Genomic DNA, 20,922 nt, shown 5'->3' with positions numbered 1-20,922 from the left:
TGATATCGGTGCATAAAAACAAGTCTCCTGAAGTAGCCAAGTGTGGATGTGGGCCCGAGCTAGTAAAGAAGCTTACTTATGTAACCATGGTTATGTAAGCTCCAATAGGGATCACTCCAATAGGGTATCCTTCCACGCACAGGATACATTCCGAGTAAGAATTTCAGATTAGTCCCTTGTGCCAGGTAGTGCTGCGATTGACCCTAGCTGCCACTTTAGCCTTTTGTATCTTGGTAGCAGTGGCACAGGTTTCCTGGTGCTTCGGGGCATATTTTGGTGTGGGGCTTGGGTAGGAATTTGCCTGTAAATAAACATGCAAGTCTAAAACAACATCCAGCCCTTTTCTAAGCACATTTGTCATATGAAAACAACCCAAACACATGACTTGAAAACAAAATTCGACAACATGCCAAAGTGAACCTCCCTATTCCCTAGCGTGGAAATCCAGAAGGATTTCAGCTCAGTTTTCATGTTTGTTTCACTAGTCCAACGATGGTGAAACATGGAGGGATTCTGTCTGGGTTGAGGCTACCTTCCCACTACCCGCACGCTTGTAGATTTGAACAGATCAGCTGAAGTAATACGGTACAAGGTCCTCCCAGTCTATCAAAAGGCAAGGAGGTTGTTCACTGGCTATGGTTTAGGGACAAGGGGTCGATGTAACAATCAGCACTGCAGGCTAACATATCTTCATAACTTGGGGGCTGTACTGGCTAAGAGGTGTCAGATTACATTCCTCATGCGATTCTAAAACGCACGACCATATACAGAAATAAAAACCGTGCCAAGTAAATTGAATGTGCACAAACTGTCAATGTGTGTTTAAACGTACCACTTCTACATTCTTTCGGTTTCTCTTCGAAAATCTCCTCTCTTTCACTGGCTTCTGTGATTTCAACATCTTCACGTTGCTATTTTGATTCTGAATGGTGGGGTGAGGGTTTGAATAATTGAACAGTCATTTTTAACAACCAGCAGTTGTTTTTACCCAAGTGTAATGTATCTGCTATGTACCGGATGTCCGTTTTATTCTTGGAAGCTGAAATTACTTCCATTTCAGAGAGGGTGCGAACCAATCCTTTATTGCGTTATTTGGGAGCCACCACACTGTTTGGTCTTCGATCCAGTACTCTGGATTAACATGTACTTCCTTCTCATTTGCCATACACACTGCTCTGGCCCACGCCCTCTGAGATTACAACCTGGGGAAATAGACATTGTTAGACAATATACTAGAAGCCATAATTGCAAACCAAACTACTCCAATAGATCTGGTCTTACTTGGCAAAGCTGTACAACAGGGGGGGATCACTTTGCAGCCTATGTTAAGGCAGACACAGCCTTGCTGATGAGGTCCTCGGGAGACATATTTGTTATTTAGAGCTTTGTGGATATTTGAGCTACTTGCGATGTGGAAGTCTTTTGGAGGCACGTGGGGAAAATGAAGAAGTTGTCGGTTTGAGTATGGTGAATGACATCACAGGCAAGGTTTCCATCGTCTCTTATTTCTTAGACAAAAGTCACGTTTCTCCACGAAGAGGAAGCAACCACCTCACGTGCTAAACTATACTGTATATACGATTGGATGTTCTTGGCAGTATGTTTCACTCGGCTTTATTAAGACAGTCACAGCGTAGGCTTTTGCTGGCACGTTTAAGCCACTGCAGCAGCTGGTTCTCAAACTCAATTAAGCTCATCGAGTGAGCAGTTGTGAAATACAACATCTGCCAAGTGAGTGAGAACATGTACATTGTCCACTGTAAGTGTATCAGCAGCTGTTTGGCATAATCAAGGTAACCACTGAGCACAGACGTCAGTTCAACGTCTAGGTTGGATTCACATTTGGCTGAGTTGTCAACTAATGTGAATTCAAGGTGACATCAACAAAACAAATGTCACCATGTCATTGGATTTAGGGTCAAAGTTGGGCCAAAAAAAGACAAAATGCACCTTACGTTGATTAATTTTTGCAAGTCTAATTCGTTTTCTATGTTGATTCAACCCCCTAGGTGACACAGGTCCATTTTAACGACCTTTGAAAATTGGTGACCTTTTTCAGGGCCTTTCTTCTCTCTGATGCCTTGACCCTTTCCCATGAGCTTGAGAACGTTGCCTTTAAAAGGTGCTTCGCTGAAAAGCATAATGGGATTTAATCCTGGACTTAGACCAGCCCACACTCAGTCAACAAACGCTTATGGCAAAGTATCACAATGGCTGTTGTTTACAGGCTACAGACTTGGGTAGAGCGTGCGTGTTGCAACGGTCACCAAAGCTGTTCCCCTGAGTGACGACTAAGACTAAGTGTAAAATATTATATTTAGCAACCAATGGATCTCTTAGTTTAAATACAGATACATTACTTTCCCCTCTCTTGAGTAAAACAGGTCATAACATTAGTCAATTGATCTTACAAGGAATAGTGCCTTGTGACAGTGATGTACAGTATATGATCCTGAGTTTGGTCTTCAAGACAACTTTGTCATACAAAGTGGTGTAAAGTACTTTAAGTAAAAATACTTGAAAGTACTACTTATGTAATTTTTTGGAGTATTTGTACTTTACTTTACTATTTATGTTTTTGATAACTTTTACTACATTCCTAAAGAAAATATTGTACTTTCAAAGTACTCATTACATTTTGAATGCTTTGCAGGATGGGAAAATGGTCTAATTTACACACTTATCAAGAGAACATGTGGTCATCCCTACTGCCTCTGGCCTGGTGGACTCACTAAAGACAAATGTATATTTTGTAAATAGTGTTAGAGTGTGTCCCTGGCTATCCGGACATTTTAAAACAAGAACAATGGTGCTATCTTCTTTGCTTAATTACATGTCATTTGTAATTTGCAAATTACATTTACTTTTGATACTTAACTATATTTAAAACCAAATACTTTTAGACTTTTACTCTAGTAGTATTTTACTGGCTGACCTTCACTTTTACTTGAGTAACGTTCTATACATTTATTGTCGTGGAATATTTCGGACTCAAAGGAGAGAGACTTTTAGATTTCTTCAAAACAATCCAACTTTATTATCGATTAAGAATTGCAATCACAGAGCTGAACAGCGACCACCCATCGATAATTGTTGAGAGCCCAATGAGCAGATTTGGGTTTACTGCTCTTTATAGCAAAGTGCATCCTCCTGAATGTTCATGACAAATAACAGATGTGTAGAATTATACACAGGTACATTGTGATATCAAGCAACAGACAGTAAGATTTACATTGCACCAGGTTTCTGTCTCTAGGTTATTGTTTATACAGAAATACTCATGTAACATAGCACACTAGGTCCTTCCCTCAAATGATGAAGTCCAGTGTTCATCTGCGATGTGGGAGCAATAAACTGCATGGAGGGGTACTTGGCCCTTGCAAACAGGCCAGCATTTCACACAGACGCTATGCAGTCTAGGTTTTATCACCAAGGCATCGGAAATCAATTGCCAGCGTTAAGCATCAGAGGCTCCTCTCAGATGAACAGCCAGACTGTGAAAGTACTAATACAAGAATACATTCTAATATAAAGTCATGCGAATAACATAATGTTGTAATTTCCACCATATGATCTATAATTTTACTCAAGTATAACAATTGTGTACTTGTTCCACCACTGGTCATGCATGAGTATATGTTATGTTCAGCTGGTAGGATATTAACTGCTTGGTTACACATTAAAAGTTAGATAAATACATTCCTACTGTTATGCCACCAGTAAACCGATCCTACCTCCTGAAAAATCTACAGTATTTGATAATGACCAATACAACATATGAAATGTGCTTAATTAACAGCATAGACAATCACACTGATGACACACACAAAGGATGGAAGTGACGCTTGAAAAACATTCTGTCCCTCAAATGGCGGTCAGACAAAGAATGGTCTGTCAGGAATGTTTCTGTCAGGATAAACCAGTACTAACTGAAAGTTGAGGAAATTTTGCAGGGAGAATTGTTGAAGGAAGAATATTTATTTACTCTCTCTGTCCCGTCTCTTTCTGCCCAGGGGGAATCCTAATGGTTACCAAGGCAACATGACAAGTGACTTGGCATGGATCATCAGAGCTTGTCTCTTTGTGAGTTCTAGACTCTATATTGCCTCATCATTTCTCACCGACACTATTCAAGCTGTCACAGCACTGACAGGCACACCTGCAGCTGGAGATACTAGTACCCATCTGGGTTTCGCTCACTTTATCATGTAAAACAGTGGGCCGTGAATCTTTGACACCCTGAATTGACTGGAAAAGGTTTAACCGCGACCCTGAAACACACACAGCTCCTACTACTTACGTGCACGTTGTTTAGCTACATATGAATGAAACCAGGTTTGAATTCTATCTGATGTGGTTGTAGTGAAATTTGCATATAATTCAATTAGGTATTGACTATTATTGAATGATTATGCACATTGCACTCTTCAGGTTATTAACAGATTCATAGTGTACTCGACGGATTCCCTCCTTTCCTCTCCTCTGCTTTGATCCTCTACTCTCTCCTCTCCTCGCCTCTCCTCTCCTCAGCAGGTGTGCCTGTGGAGAGCCTGTCTGTGTAAGGCGAATGACTGCATGCATAACGAACTTCTGACAGAAATGGTAAATGATAGTCACTAGTTAGTTACTCATCACAATTCTTCTAACCTTTTGGTGCATTTTCATACTTAAATAAAGGTTCATTTTTTAATTTTTTTAAATGTATTTTTTATTTTAACTAGGCAAGTCAGTTAAAGAACAAATTCTTATTTTCAATGACGGCCTAGGAACAGTGGGTTAACCGCCTTGTTCAGGGACAGAACGAGAGATTTGTACCGATCTTGGGGTTACTAGTCCAACTCTCTAACCACTAGGCTACACTGCCAACCCATAATATGATGTTGAACCTTTAAGTAACTGGTTGCCTTTTTACCTTCAAGGTAGAACGTCTGCCAAAGGGCTATTTGTTCAGAGTGAACAAAAGTGAGGTATGGGTTCCATTCCAATTCTGTACATTCTATCTGTAAAGCCTGACTCCTAACTTGAAATCTGCAAGTGTAAATTGAACTTGAATCCATTGACATACATGCAAAATGTTATGAAACTGTCAATGTTATGCAAGCTTATCTCAAGCTATGTTTTGGACGTAAAGGATTAGAAACTTAATTGCTGTCATTTCCACATGTTTATTACAGGAAACATTTGTTGCAAAAGCCCTTAGCAGGTTCTATGGGGAGAACTGTAAGGAGGACTTTGAATGCAAAGATTACACTGAAGACAAAACAAATTCTACTGTATGTTACTTACTGACCTGTCTGCATGGGAAGGTAGGTCTGTGTGTGTGTGTGTGTGTGTGTGTGTGTGTGTGTGTGTGTGTGTGTGTGCGCGTGCGTGCGTGCGTGTGCACATACATGTGCATTGGTTCTACTGTGTGTGTGTGTGTCTTCCTCCAGTACTGAGCCTCTTCTTCTTCCTCCCCCTGTATAACAGGAACCTGAGTGTGTCTCCGATGTCACATACAGTCTAGCTGACGTGGAGTTGGTCAGTTTGAAAGGCTTCAAGTGTCTGGTTGAAGATGCATTCAATCAGAAATATAATTTGTCACAAGAACAAGAGGACGGTAATGTTTAAAATACCTTTGGTTCCATGACCTCCAGTGCATAAAATCATAATATTACATGAAGTACATCGATAGTGCCTTCGGAAAGTATTCAAACCCCTTGATTTTTTCCACATTTTCTTACGTTAGAGCCTTTTTCTAAAAATGGATTAAATCCTCAGAAATCTACACACAATACCCCATAATGACTAAGCGAAAACAGGTTTTGATTTTCTTTTGCAAATCTCTAAAAAATGTTAAAGATAAATACCTTATTTACATCAGTGGTCAGATCCTTTGCTATGAGACTCAACATTGTTTCTACAACTTGATTGGAATCAACCTGTGGTAAATTCAATTGATTGGACATGATTTGGAAAGGCACACACCTGTCTATATAAGGTCCCACAGTTGACAGTGCATGTCAGAGCAAAAACCAAGCTATGAGGTTGAAGGAATTGTCCGTAGAGCTCCGAGACAGGATTGGGGAAGGGTACCAAAACATTTCTGCAGCATTGAAGGTCCCCAAGAACACAGTGGCCTCCATCATTCTTAAATGGAAGAAGTTTGGAACCACCAAGACTCTTCCTAGAGCTGGCTGCCCGTCCAAACTGAGCAATCGGGGGAGAAGGGCCTTGGTCAGCGAGGTGACCAAGAACCCAATGGAACCCAAAGACTCTCAGACCATGAGAAACAAGATTCTCTGGTCTGATGAAACCAAGATTGAAATCTTTGGCCTGAATGCCAAGCCTCACATCTGGAGGAAACCTGGCATCATCCCTACGCTGAATCATGGTGGTGGCAGCATCATGCTGTGGGGATGTTTTTCAGCGGCAGGGACTGGGACACTAATCAGGATTGAGGCAAAGATTAACGGAGCAATGTACAGAGAGATCCTTGATGAAAACCTGCTCCAGAGCGCTCAGGACCTCAGACTGGGCGAAGGTTCACCTTCCAACAGGACAACGACCCTAAGCACACAGCCAAGACAATGCAGGAGTAGCTTCAGGACAAGTCTTTGAATGTCCTAGAGTGGCCCAGCCAGAGCCCGGACTTGGACCCGATCGAACATCTCTGGAAAGACTTGAAGTTAGCTGTGCAGCGACGCTCCCCATCCAACCTGACAGAGCTTGAGAGGATCTGCAGAGAAGAATGGGAGAAACTCTCCAAATACAGGTGTGCCAAGCTTGTATCGTCATACCCAAGAAGACTCAAGGTGGTCATCGCTGCCCAATATGCATCTGAGTAAAGGGTCTGAATACCCATTTATGTTTTTTTGTATATATATAAATTAGCCAACATTTCTAAAAACATGTTTTTGCTTTGTCGTTATGGGGTATTGTGTGTAGATTGATGAGGGGGAAAAAAACAATTGAATACATGTTAGAATAATGCTGTAACCTAACACAATGTGGAAAACGTCAAGGGGTCTGAATACTTTCCGAAGGCACTGTATGTTGTATATTATCAACGCATCTCCCTTCTTACTATATGTCCTGTGTTTTGTTTACAGAATGTGCTGATGTTTTTGGTAAGCATTTGTGTGTGTGTGTGTGTGAAATATTTTTATTAAAAAGAGGGATGTTTTTACCTTTCCTTCTCTGTGTGATGCAGATAGATGGCCAAAAGCAACTGCGCCGGTTAAGTGTATGTGCGTGTGCTTGTGTCCATGCGTACGTATGCATGTGTGTGTGCCTTCTGTACATACGTGTGGGAAATATGCTTATTTACAATAACTAGTCGTTTTAACCCATTGCTCTTCATCTCTCTAGTTGATGCAGTGAGATGCCAAAAAGCAACTACACTTGGTAAGTGTGTGTGTGTGTGTGTGTGTGTGTGTGTGGTAACACTTCATTTGGATTGTCCATCTATAGATGCTCTACAGACGATCAATTACATTTCAACTAACCCTAGATGTAACCCTTACCCTAACAAGCAGTTGCTTATAAACCATCAGTGCCGAGCGATTTTTTTTCCCTTATTCTTCTTCGTTTTTTGGTACTTTTTACCCCCAATTTTGTGATATCCAATACAGTCTTGTGACATGTGACGCAACTCCCGTACGGAGGAGAGGCGAAGGTCGAGAGCCATGCGTCTCTCCGAAACACAAACCTACCAAGCCACTTGACACACTGGTCGCTTAACCCGGAAGCCAGCCGCACCAACGTGTCGGAGGAAACACACCGTACAACTGGCGACCATGTCAGCGTGCATCTGCCCGGCCCGCCACAGGAGTCGCTAGAACACGAATGGACAAGGACAGCCAAACCCTCCCCTAACCCAAACGACAATGGGCCAATTGTGAACCTCCTCATGGGTCTCCCGGTCGCGTCCGGCTGCCACACAGCCTGGGATCGAACCAGGGTCTGCATTGACGCCGCTAGCACTGCGATACAGTGTCTTAGACTGCTGCGTCACTGGGGAGGCCCTGTGAATATGGCTTTTTGAGGTCAGTTTCAGTTCAATTATTAAAAAAGAATCACGTTTTTTGGGGGTTTCAATTTTATTTTTAGACATTAGATACACATGCGTTATGTGGGTTAAATGCTGTAACAACACAGAACTAAACAATTCATAAAAGTCCCATGATGGTAGTGACCATTATTGCTTATCACTTATTATCCGTCATTTATTCACATTACTTTAATAAAATATTTGATGTCTTTATTACTTCAATCCAAGTCGTCATCTCATCTCTATAGAGCTGCTGCCTATGCTGTCTGATAAATATCACCATTTTAATAGTTCTTTAAAGTTAATAAGGCAGGCTTTAATGATTGCTGAATACCAACTATCAACCACTTAGATCATGTATTTTCACGGAATTTAGACGGAATCTAAAACCAACATCCAGATAATCACATTGTATGATTTTTAAGTAATTAATTTGCATTTTATTGCATGACATAAGTATGTGATACATCAGAAAAGCAGAACTTAATTATTTGGTACAGAAACCTTTGTTTGCAATTACAGAGATCATACGTTTCCTGTAGTTCTTGACCAGGTTTGCACACACTGCAGCAGGGATTTTGGCCCACTCCTCCATACAGACCTTCTTCAGATCCTTCAGGTTTCGGGGCTGTCGCTGGGCAATACGGACTTTCAGCTCCCTCCAAAGATTTTCTATTGGGTTCAGGTCTGGAGACTGGCTAGGCCACTCCAGGATCTTGAGATGCTTCTTACGGAGCCACTCCTTAGTTGCCCTGCCTGTGTGTTTCGGGTCGTTGTCATGCTGGAAGACCCAGCCACGACCCATCTTCAATGCTCTTACTGAGGGAAGGAGGTTGTTGGCCAAGATCTCGCGATACATGGCCCCATCCATCCTCCCCTCAATACAGTGCAGTCGTCCTGTCCCCTTTGCAGAAAAGCATCCCCCAAAGAATGATGTTTCCATCTCCATGCTTCACGGTTGGGATGGTGTTCTTGGGGTTGTACTCATCCTTCTTCTTCCTCCAAACACGGCGAGTGGAGTTAAGACCAAAAAGCTCTATTTTTGTCTCATCAGACCACATGACCTTATCCCATTCCTCCTCTGGATCATCCAGATGGTCATTGGCAAACTTCAGACGGGCCTGGACATGCGCTGGCTTGAGCAGGGGGACCTTGCGTGTGCTGCAGGATTTTACTCCATGACGGCGTAGTGTGTTACTATTGGTTTTCTTTGAGACTGTGGACCCAGCTCTCTTCAGGTCATTGTCCAGGTCCTGCCGTGTAGTTCTGGGCTGATCCCTCACTTTCCTCATGATCATTGATTCCCCACGAGGTGAGATCTTGCATGGAGCCCCAGACCGAGGGTGATTGACCGTCATCTTGAACTTCTTCCATTTAATTATAATTGCGCCAACAGTTGTTGCCTTCTCACCAAGCTGCTTGCCTATTGTCCTGTAGCCCATCCCAGACTTGTGCAGGTCTAAAATGTTATCCCTGATGTTCTTACACAGCTCTCTGGTCTTGGCCATTGTGGAGAGGTTGGAGTCTGTTTGATTGAGTGTGTGGACAGGTGTCTTTTATACAGGTAACGAGTTCAAACAGGTGCAGTTAATACAGGTATTGAGTGGAGAACAGGAGGGCTTCTTAAAGAAAAACTAACAGGTCTGTGAGAGCCGGAATTCTTACTGGTTGGTAGGTGATCAAATACTTATGCCATGCTATAAAATGCAAATTAATTACTTAAAAATCATACAATGTGATTTTCTGGATTTTTGTTTTAGATTCCGCCTTTCACAGTTGAAGTGTACCTATGATAAAAATTACAGACCTCTACATGCTTTGTAAGTAGGGAAAACCTGCAAAATCGGCAGTGTATCAATTATGTTGTTCTCCCCACTGTATGTTGAAGAGGGTGGGGCTTAAGCTGCATCTCTGTCTCACCCCACGGCCCTGTGGGAAGAAATGTGTGTGTTTTTTGCCTATTTCAACCGCACACTTGTTGTTTGTGTATATGGCTTTTATAATGTCGTATGTTTTTCCCCCAACACCACTTTCCATCAATTTGTTTTGCATACCCTCATGCCAAATTGAGTCAAAGGCTTTTTTGAAATCAACAAAGCATGAGAAGACTTTGCCTTTGTTTTGGTTTGTTTGTTTGTCAATTAGGGTGTGCAGGGTGAAAACGTGGTCTGTCGTACAATAATTTGGTAAAAAGCCAATTTCACATTTGCCTAGTACATTGTTTCACTGAGGAAATGTACGAGTCTGCTGTTAATGATAATGCAGAGGATTTTCCCAAGGTTGCTGTTGACACATATCCCACGGTAGTTATTGGGGTCAAATTTGCCTCCAATTTTGTGGATTGGGGTGATCAGTCCTTGGTTCCAAATATTGGGGAAGATGCCAGAGCTAAGGATGATGTTAAAGTTTTAGTATAGCCAATTGGAATTTGTGGCCTGTATATTTTATCATTTTATTGAGGATACCATCAACAACACAGGCCTTTTTGGGTTGGAGGGTTTTTTATTTTGTCCTGTAGTTCATTCAAGGTAATTGGAGAATCCAGTGGGTTCTGGAGGTCTTTAATAGTTGATTCTAAGATTTGTATTTGATCATGTACAGTTGAAGTCAGAAGTTTACATACACTTAGGTTGGAGTCATTAAAACTCGTTTTTCAACCACTCCATAAATTAACAAACTATAGTTTTGGCATGTTGATTAGGACATCTACTTTGTGCATGACCCATGGAATTTTTCCAACAATTGTTTACAGACACATTATTTCACTTATAATTCACTGTATCACAATTCCAGTGGGTCAGAAGTTTACATGCACTAAGTTGACTGTGACTTTAAATCAAATCAAATCAAATTTATTTATATAGCCCTTCGTACATCAGCTGATATCTCAAAGTGCTGTACAGAAACCCAGCCTAAAACCCCAAACAGCAAGCAATGCAGGTGTAGAAGCACGGTCACTTTAAACAGCTTGGAAAATTCCAGAAAATGATATCATGGCTTTAGAAGCTTCTGATAGGCTAATTGAAAACATTTGAGTCAATTGGAGGTGTACCTGTGGATGTATTTAAAGGCCTACCTTCAACGCAGTGCCTCTTTGCTTGACATCATGGGAAAATCAAAATAAATCAGCCAAGACCTCAGATTTAAAAAAATGGTAGACCTCCACAAGTCTGGTTCATCTTTGGGAGCAATTTCCAAATGCCTGAAGGTACCACATTCATCTGTACAAACAATAGTACACAAGTATAAACACCATGGGACCACGCAGCCGTCATACCGCTCAAGAAGGAGACGCGTTCTGTCTCCTAGAGATGAACATACTTTGGTGCGAAAAGTGCAAATCAATCCCAGAACAACAGCAAAGGACCTTGTGAAGATGCTGGAGGAAACAGGTACAAAAGTATCTATATCCACAGTTAAACGAGTCCTATATCGACATAACCTGAAAGGCCGCTCAGCAAGGAAGAAGCAACTGCTCCAAATCTGCCATTAAAAAAAGCCAGACTACAGTTTGCAACTGCACCTGGGGACAAAGATCGTACTTTTTGGAGAAATGTCCTCTAGTCAGATGAAACAAAAATAGAACTGTTTGGCCATATTGACCATATGTTTGGAAGATAAAGGGGGAGGCTTGCAAGCCGAAGAGCACCATCCCAACCGTGAAGCATGGGGGTGGCAGCATCATGTTGTGGGGGTTCTTTGCTGCAGACAATTATGTGGATATATTGAAGCAACAACTCAAGACATCAGTCAGGAAGTTAAAGCTTGGTCGCAAATGGGTCTTCCAAATGGAAAATGACCCCAAGCATACTTCCAAAGTTGACAACTAAGTCAAGGTATTGGAGTGGCCATCACAAAACCTTGACCTCAATCCCATTGAAAATGTGTGGGCAGAACTGAAAAAGTGTGTGCGAGCATAGAGGCCTACATACCTGACCCAGTTACACCAGCTCTGTCAAGAGGAATGGGCCAAAATTCACTTATTGTGGGAAGCTTGTGGAAGGCTACATGAAGCGTTTGACCCAAGTTAAACAATTGAAAGGCAATGCTACCAAATACTAATTGAGTGTATGTAAACTTCTGACCCAATGGGAATGTGATGAATGAAATAAAAGCTGAAATAAATCATTCTCTCTACTATTATTCTGACATTTCACATTCTTAAAATAAAGTGGTGATCCTAACTGAAATAAGACTCAATTTTTACTAGGATTAAATGTCAGGAATTGTGAAACTGAGTTTAAATGTATTTGGCTAAGGTGTATGTAAACATCCGACTTCAACTGTTTCTGTTTTTGCTGTTTGTTCTTTGTTATAGAGCCAAAAATATTGGAGAAGTGGTTTACCCTTGGAGATGTCTCCATTTTGGAAAGATAATTATTTGTGTTTGTTTAGAGTTTTCCAGAAGTGGTTAGTCTATGGATTCTTCAATTACATTGAGCTGATTTCTGATGTGCTCTTCCTTCTTTTTGTGTAGCATATTTCTGTATTGTTTTAGTGATTCACCATAGTAAAGGCATAGACTTTACTATGTTTCTATGTTTCTATGTTTTTGGTTGGACAAGTTTCTCAGTTTCATTCTTAGGATTTTGCATTATTCTTCAAACCGTTTGTCATTGTTGTTCATTTTCTTTGGAATTTCTGTTTGAAATGTTTAGATTTGATAGGGACGCTGAGAGGTCAAATATACTCTTTAGGTTTTCTACTGCCAGGTTTACACCTTCACTATTACAGTGAAACATTTTGTCCAGGAAATTGTCAAGAAGGGATTGAATTTGTTGTTGCCCAATTGTTTTTTGGTAGATTTCCACACTACTTTCCTTCCATCTATAGCATTTGTTAATATTATTCAGCTCCTTTGGCTTTGATTCCTCATGATTGAGCAAAGCTCTGTTCAAGTAGAGTGTGATTTTGCTGTGATCTGATAAGCGTGTTAGTGGACTGACTGTGAACGCTCTGAGAGACTCTGGGTTGAGGTCAGTGATAAAGTCGTCTATAGTCTACAGTACTACTGCCAAGAGATGAGCTATATGTGCACCTACCATAGGAGTCCCCTCGAAGCCTACCATTGACTATGTACATACCCAGCGTGCGACAGAGCTGCAGGAGTTGTGACTCGTTTTTTGTTGTTGCTTATGTTGTCATAGTTATGCCTAGGGGGGCATGTGGGGGAGAGAATGCTGTCCCCTCCAGGTAGGTGTTTGTCCCCCTGTGTGCTTTGGGTGTTAGTTTATTGTCCAGTTCTGGCATTTAGGTCGCCACAGACTAGTGCATGTCCCTGGGCCTGGAAATTGTTTATCTCCCCTCTAGGATGGAGAAGCTGTCATTGGTAAAGTATGGGGATTCTACTGGGGGGATATTGGTAGCACACATGACACATTTTCTCTGTTGAGATCATTTCCTTATTCATTTCTAGCCAGATGTAAAATGTTCCTGATTTGACTCATTTAATAGAGTGGGTTAGGTCTGCTCTATACCAAATTAGCATACCCCCTGAGTCTCTTCCCTGTTTCACACCTGGTTGTTTGGTGGATTGGACAACCAGCTCTCTGTAACCTGGAGGGCAACCAGTGGGTCCATCTCCTTTTTACCATGTGTCTTGTAAGATGACAATGTCTGTATTTCCAATTTCTTTGAAGTCTGAGTCCTGCTGTCATGTTGAGGTCCGTTCCGCAGGAAATGGGGGCATCGTGTGGGCAGAAGGGTTACAGGTCTGATATGGGGGGGGGCCTATATAGGATGTGGTCTTAGCTGGTTGGGGTGTGGCTGGTGATGCTGTGGTCTGGGTGTAGGTCCTCTTGGCATGGGTTCTCTCGGTGCAGGTCCTTCAGGAGGGGGTCTTGCAGGTCTGGGAGGGTGTCTCGCTGGTCTCAGCGGGGTGTCCATTGCTCTGTTCTCTCTGTCTGCCTTCTCTCTCTGTCTGCCTGCTCTCTATGTCTCTCTCTCTCTGTCTCGCTTTCTTGCTTTCTCTCTTTCTCGCTCTCTCTCTGGTTAGTTACAGTATTCTCTTGGCTGGGCTGGGAATTCTTCCCTGCTTCCGTGGCCAGAGGGCCCGCCACTATGGGTGTGTACTGTCATTGTGTGTGTGTATGGAATCTGTGGACAATGGGGTGTGTGTGACGACCAGGGGCCAAACATTATCAAAGGACTGCATTGTTAACCATCATGACATCCTCATACTGTCCTCTCTCTCTCTCTGCATGCGAAACATATGTTAACATTGCCAAAGCAGGTGAAGTATACAAAATATACAAAAGTGAAATAAACCTTAAGAATGAACAGTAAACATTACACACAGAAGTTTCAAAATAATATAGACATTACAAATGTCATATTATGTATATATACAGTGTTGTAACGATATGCAAATGGTTGAAGTACATAAGGGGGAAAAAAATAAACATAAATATGGGTTGTATTTACAATGGTGTTTGTTCTTCACTGGTTGACCTTTTCTTGTGGCAACAGGTCACACATCTTGCTGCTGTGACAGCAAACTGTGGTATTTCAGCCAGTAGATTTGGGAGTTAATCAACATCGGGTTTCGAATTCTTTGTGGACCTGTGTAATCTGAGGGAAATATGTGTCTCTATTATGGTCCTACATTAGGCAGGAGGTTAGGAAGTGCAGCTCAGTTACCACCTCATTTTGTTGCGCAGTTTGCAAATAGCCTGTCTACTCTTGAGAGCCAGGTCTACCTACAGCGGCCTTTCTCAATAGCAAGGCTATGCTCACTGAGTCTCTCGCGCTCTGTCTGCATGCTCTCTCTGTCTGCCTGCTGCCTGCTACACCTCTCTCTCTCTCTCTCTCTCTCTCTCTCTCTCTCTCTCTCTCTCTCTCTCTCTCTCTCTCTCTCGTTAGTTACAGTATTCGCTGGGCTGGGAATTCTTCACTGTTTTAATGGCCAGAAGGCCCGCCACTATGTGTATGTACTGTCATTGTGTATGGAAGCAAAGGCTGTGGAATCTGTGGACATTGGGGTGTGTGTAACGACTAGGGGCCAAACATTATCAAAGGACAGTATTGTTAAACATCATGACATCCTCATACTGTCCCCTCTCTCTCTCTCTGCATGGGAAACATATGTTAACATTGCCAAAGTAAGTGAAGTAGATAATATACCAAGTGAAATAAACAATAAAAATGAACAGTGAACATTACACACAGAAGTTCTAAAAGAATAAAGACATTACAAATGTCATATTATGTATATATACAGTGTTGTAACGATGTGCAAATGGTTGAAGTACAAAAGGGGGAAAAAATAAGCATAAATATGGGTTGTATTTACAATGGTGTTTGTTCTTCACTGGTTGACATTTTCTTGTGGCAACAGGTCACACACCTTGCTGCTGTGACAGCAAACTGTGGTATTTCAGCCAGTAGATTTGGGAGTTTATCAACATCGGGTTTCGAATTCTTTGTGGACCTGTGTAATCTGAGGGAAATATGTGTCTCTATTATGCGCTCTCTGTCTGCCTGTCTTCCTGCTGTCTCTCTCGCTCTCGCTCTCTCTCTCTTTGCTCTCTCTCTGTCTCGCTCTCTCTCTGGTTAGTTACAGTATTCTCTTGGCTGGGCTGGGAATTCTTCACTGTTTTCATGGCCAGAGGGCCCGCCACTATGTGTGTGTACTGTCATTGTGTGTGTGTATGGAAGCAATGGGTGGGAATCTGTGGACATTGGGGTGTGTGTGACGACCAGGGGCAAACATTATCAAAGAACTGTAATGTTAACCATCATGCCATCCTCATCCTGTCACATACATCGCTCTATCTCTCTGGTTAGTTACAGTATTCTCTTGGCTGGGCTGGGAATTCTTCACTGCTTCTGTGGCCAGAGGGCCCGCCACTACGTGTGTGTACTGTCATTGTGTGTGTGTGTAGCCGCTGTGTGTGTGTATGGAAGCAATGGGTATGGAATCTGAGGACAATGGGGTGTGTGTGTGCGTGTGTGTGGGCAATTGTTTGATATTTCCTGCTAAGTCTGATCTCAGTCTCCAAGGGAATAACTTCACTGAACCAGAATATAAACGCAACATGCTAAGTATTGGTCCCATGTTTCATGAGCTGAAATGAAATGTGCAGTTTTGTCGTACAACACAATGCCAAAGATGTCTCAAGTTTTGAGGGAGCGTGCAGTTGGCCTGCTGACTCCACCAGAGCTTTTGCCAGATAATTGAATGTCCATTTCTCTACCATAAGTCGCTTCCAATGTCGTTTCAGAGAATTTGACAGTATGTCCAACCGGCTTCACAACCGAAGACACGTGTATGGCATCGTGTGTGGTTATGGTATAGGCAGGCATAAGCTATGGACAATGAACACAATTGCATTTTATCGATGGCAATTAGAATGCATAGACATACCATGGCGACCAGTTGTGAAATCTAAAGATCAGGGCTTAACAAATTTATTTCAATTGGCTGATTTCCTCGTTTGAACTGTAACTCATTAAAGTCAATGAAAATTGTTGCATGTTGCGTTTATGTTTTTGTTTCAGTATACAAACCTTTTTCTTTACATCTTTTTAGATACAAAAACTCCAACAATATATACAACCACGTTACCCACCATAAATTACAGTAAGCATCTCTCTCTATTTTGTCATACAATGATGTATCTTTTTTATTAAAACTTTGAATTAATAATGTTGATAAAATAATTTTTTAGATGAAAGTCAATCTTTTTTCGGACATTTGTTTTAGAAACATCGTCGATCCCGCCCAAAACGTCATCATCAACAACACCACCACCATCATCATTAACATCGTCAACAATATCAAACAGCAACATGGGTAGGAAACTTTGCAATGTTTGCTTAATCCTTTAATGATTATTAGAGCTCAGTTAGTGTGAAGAATGTCTGACCTTGTGCCAGCCAAGTTAAAACCTCCGCTTACTACTTCTCAGATTTTGAATCCAAATGAATAATGTGGTGCATTATGACATGATATTATCGCTTTCCTTTCTTTCTAGAGTCACAAGAGCAGCAATTACAAAGTAAGTGTTTTAGCCTGGTTTATAGATACGTTACATTACCAAAAGTATGTGGACACCCCCCCCCCCCCCCCCCTGCTGCTATGTAACATTGCTGCGTGGACATGCTTCCAGTCAGCCACATACTTTTGTATATATATAGTGTAGATCTAATGAAAGATACTGTAGATAGATACCGAGATACAGTAGATAGATACTGTTGATAGATACTAAGATTCTGTAGATAGATACTAAGATACTGTAGATACTATAGATACATACTAAGATACTATAGAGATATACTATAGATAGATACTAAGATACTGTAGATAGATACTGTAGATATATAATGAGGTACTATAGATAGATACTAAGATACTATAGATAGATACTAAGATACTGTAGATAGATATTGTCAATATATACTAAGATACTATAGATTGATACTAAGATACTGTAGATAGATACTAAGATACTGTAGATAGATACTAAGATGCTGTAGATAGATACTAAGATACTGTAGATAGATACTAAGATGCTGTAGATAGATACTAAGATACTGTAGATAGATACTAAGATACTGTAGATAGATACTAAGATACTATAGATATATACTGTAGATAGATACTGTAGATAGATATTGTCAATATATACTAAGATACTGTAGATGGATACTAAGATACTGTAGATAGATACTAAGATACTGTAGATAGATACTAAGATGCTGTAGATAGATACTAAGATACTGTAGATAGATACTAAGATACTGTAGATAGATACTAAGATACTATAGATATATACTGTAGATAGATACTGTAGATAGATACTAAGATACTGCAGATGGATACTAAGATACTGTAGATGGATACTAAGATACTGTAGATAGATACTAAGATACTGTAGATAGAAACTGTAGATATATACTGTAGATATATACTAAGAAACTGTAGATAGATACTGTAGATAGATACTAAGATACTGTAGATAGATACTGTAGATAGATACTAAGATACTGTAGATAGATACTACGATACTGTAGATATACTGTGGAAAGAAACTAAGAAACTGTAGATAGATACTGTAGATAGATACTAAGATACTATAGATACATACTGTAGATAGATAGTAAGATAATGTAGATAGAGACTGTGGTACTGTAGATAGATACTGAGGTACTATAGATAGATACTAAGATACTATAGATAGATACTAAGATAATGTAGATAGATACTATAGATAGATACTGTAGATAGATACTGTAGATATATACTAAGGTACTATAGATAGATACTGTAGATAGATACTAAGATACTATAGATAGATACTGTAGATATATACTAAGATCCTGTAGATAGATACTGTAGGTAGATACTAAGATACTGTAGATAGATACTGCAGATGGATACTAAGATACTGTAGATAGATACTGTAGATAGATACTAAGATTCTGTAGATATATACTGTAGATGGATACCAAGATACTGTAGATAGATACTAAGATACAATAGGTAGACACTGTAGATACTAAGATACTATAGATATATACTGTAGATAGATACTAAGATACTATAGATAGATACTAAGATAATGTAGATAGATACTGTAGATATATACTGTAGATAGATACTGAAGATAGATACTGTAGTTGGATACTAAGATACTGTAGATAGATACTGTAGATAGATACTAAGATACTATAGATAGATACTGTAGATAGTATATATCTATATTATCTTAGTATCTATCTACAGTATCTATCTACAGTATCTTAGTATCTATCTACAGTATCTATCTACAGTATCTTAGTATCTATCTATAGTATCTTAGTATCTAAGATACTGTAGATAGATACTGTAGATAGATACTAAGATACTGTAGATAGATGCTAAGATTATGTAGATAGATACTATAGATAGATATTGTAGATAGATACTAAGATACTGTAGATGGATACTGTAGTTGGATACTGGAGACGGACACTAAGGTACAGTAGATAGATACTGTAGATGGATACTGTCGATAGATACTGTAGATAGATACTAAGGTACAGTAGATAGATACTGTAGATGGATACTAAGATACTGTAGATAGATACTGTAAATAGATACTAAGGTACATTAGATAGATACTGCTGAAAGATACTAAGATACTGTAGATAGATACTGTAGACAGATACTAAGCTATATTAGATAGATACTGTAGAATGTTACTAAGGTACAGTAGATAGATATTGTAGATAGATACTAAGATACTCTAGATAGATACTAAGGTACAGTAGATAGATACTGTAGATGGATACTAAGATACTGTAGATAGATACTAAGATACTGTAGGTACAGTGCATTCGGAAAGTATTCAGATCCTTTACTCAGTACTTTGTTGAAGCACTTTTGTCAGAGATTACAGCCTTGAGTCTTCTTGGGTATAACGCTACAAGCTTGGCACACCTGTATTTGGGGAGTTTCTCCCATTCTTCTCTGCAGATCCTCTCAAGCTCTGTCAGGTTGGATGGGGAGCGTCGCTACACAGTTATTTTCAGGTCTCTCCGGTGATGTTTGAACAGGTTCAGATACTTCACCCCCCAGTCTGAGGTCCTGAGCACCTGGAGCAGGTTTTCATCAAGGAGCTCTCTGTGCTCTGCTCCGTTCATCTTTCCCTCGATCCTGACTAGTCCCCCAGTCCCTGTCGCTGAAAACCATCGCCGCAGCATGATGCTGTGGGGATGTTGCCAGGTTTTCTCCAGATGTGGCGCATTCAGGCCAAAGATTTCAATCTTAGTTTCATCAAACCAGAGAATCTTGTTTCTCATGGTCTGAGAGTCTTTAGGTGCCTTTTGGCAAACTCCAAGCAATCTGTCATGTGCCATTAGCTGAGGAGTGGCTTCCATCTGGCCACTGCCATATAGGCCTGATTGGTGGAGTGCTGCAGAGATGGTTGTCCATCTGGAAGGTTCTCCCATCTCCACAGAGGAACCCTGGAGCTCTGTCAGAGTGACCATCGGGTTCTTGGTCACCTCGCTGACCAAGGCCCTTCTCCCCCGATTGCTCATTTTGGCCAAGCAGCCAGCTCTAGGAAGAGTCTTGGTGGTTCCAAACTTCTTTTCCGTTTAAGAATGATGGAGGCAACTGTGTTCTTGGGCACCTTCAATGATGCAGAAATGTTTTGGTACCCTTCCCCAGATCTGTGCCTCGACACAATCCTGTTTCGGAGCTCTATGGGCAATTTCTTTGACCTCATGGCTGTTTTTTTGCTCTGACATGCACTGTCAACTGTGGGACCTTATATGAACAGGTGTGTGCCTTTCCAAATGATGTCCAATCAATTGAATTTACCGCAGGTGGACTCCAATCAAGTTGTATAAACATCTTAAGGATGATCAATGGAAACAGGATGCAGCTTAGCTCAAATACGAGTCTCATAGCAAAGGGTCTGAATACTTTCCGAATGCACTGTACATACTAAGATACTATAAATAGATAGATACTGTATACTCATCTCTCTCCTCTGTGCTCTCTCCTAGGGAAGGTCATATCAGTCAGTACATTGTTAGCTATCTCTCTGATAGCTAATATCCTCCTTTTGGGTGTTGTCATCTTTCGGACCCGGGGGAGACGCCAGCATGAGGGCGTGGTGAGTGTGTGTGTGTGTGTGTGTGTGTGTGTGTGTGTGTGTGTGTGTGTGTGTGTGTGTGTGTGTGTGTGTGTGTGTGTGTGTGTGTGTGCGCGCGTGCATGAGTGTGTGCTTTCTGTGGCTAAAGTGCTTCTTGTATTTTTCAGTCTCTTGCCATGCCTGAACTGACCGTATTGAACGCAGTAGAGGTAAATCATCTGATGCAGGTAATGTTCTCAGAATGCTACGGATCGATGACTTAGAGAACTCTTCAATCGAACCCAAGAGTGTTTGGATTTGCATGTA

At 40.9% G+C, this 20,922-nt stretch overlaps 1 protein-coding gene across 1 annotated transcript in view; it reads left to right on the top strand.

Moving 5' to 3' along the window:
* The window catches only part of LOC139420947 (uncharacterized), a 35,608-nt gene that overhangs the window by 8,260 nt on the left and 6,426 nt on the right, over nt 1-20,922 (top strand). Inside the window, exons 2-13 of the mRNA XM_071171377.1 lie at nt 4,014-4,083; nt 4,531-4,602; nt 4,920-4,967; nt 5,175-5,306; nt 5,470-5,599; nt 7,092-7,109; nt 7,351-7,386; nt 16,563-16,613; nt 16,737-16,826; nt 17,008-17,031; nt 20,528-20,637; nt 20,784-20,843. Coding sequence (XP_071027478.1) covers nt 4,042-4,083; nt 4,531-4,602; nt 4,920-4,967; nt 5,175-5,306; nt 5,470-5,599; nt 7,092-7,109; nt 7,351-7,386; nt 16,563-16,613; nt 16,737-16,826; nt 17,008-17,031; nt 20,528-20,637; nt 20,784-20,843 — 813 coding nt within the window. The 5' untranslated portion in view covers nt 4,014-4,041. The remainder of the gene's footprint in view (nt 1-4,013; nt 4,084-4,530; nt 4,603-4,919; nt 4,968-5,174; nt 5,307-5,469; nt 5,600-7,091; nt 7,110-7,350; nt 7,387-16,562; nt 16,614-16,736; nt 16,827-17,007; nt 17,032-20,527; nt 20,638-20,783; nt 20,844-20,922) is intronic.

The sequence above is a fragment of the Oncorhynchus clarkii genome, chromosome 12, assembly GCF_045791955.1.
Source record: "Oncorhynchus clarkii lewisi isolate Uvic-CL-2024 chromosome 12, UVic_Ocla_1.0, whole genome shotgun sequence".
Taxonomy (NCBI): Eukaryota; Metazoa; Chordata; class Actinopteri; order Salmoniformes; family Salmonidae; genus Oncorhynchus; species Oncorhynchus clarkii.
Note: the sequence above shows the minus strand (reverse complement) of the source record. Positions and strands in the feature narration are given on the sequence as shown.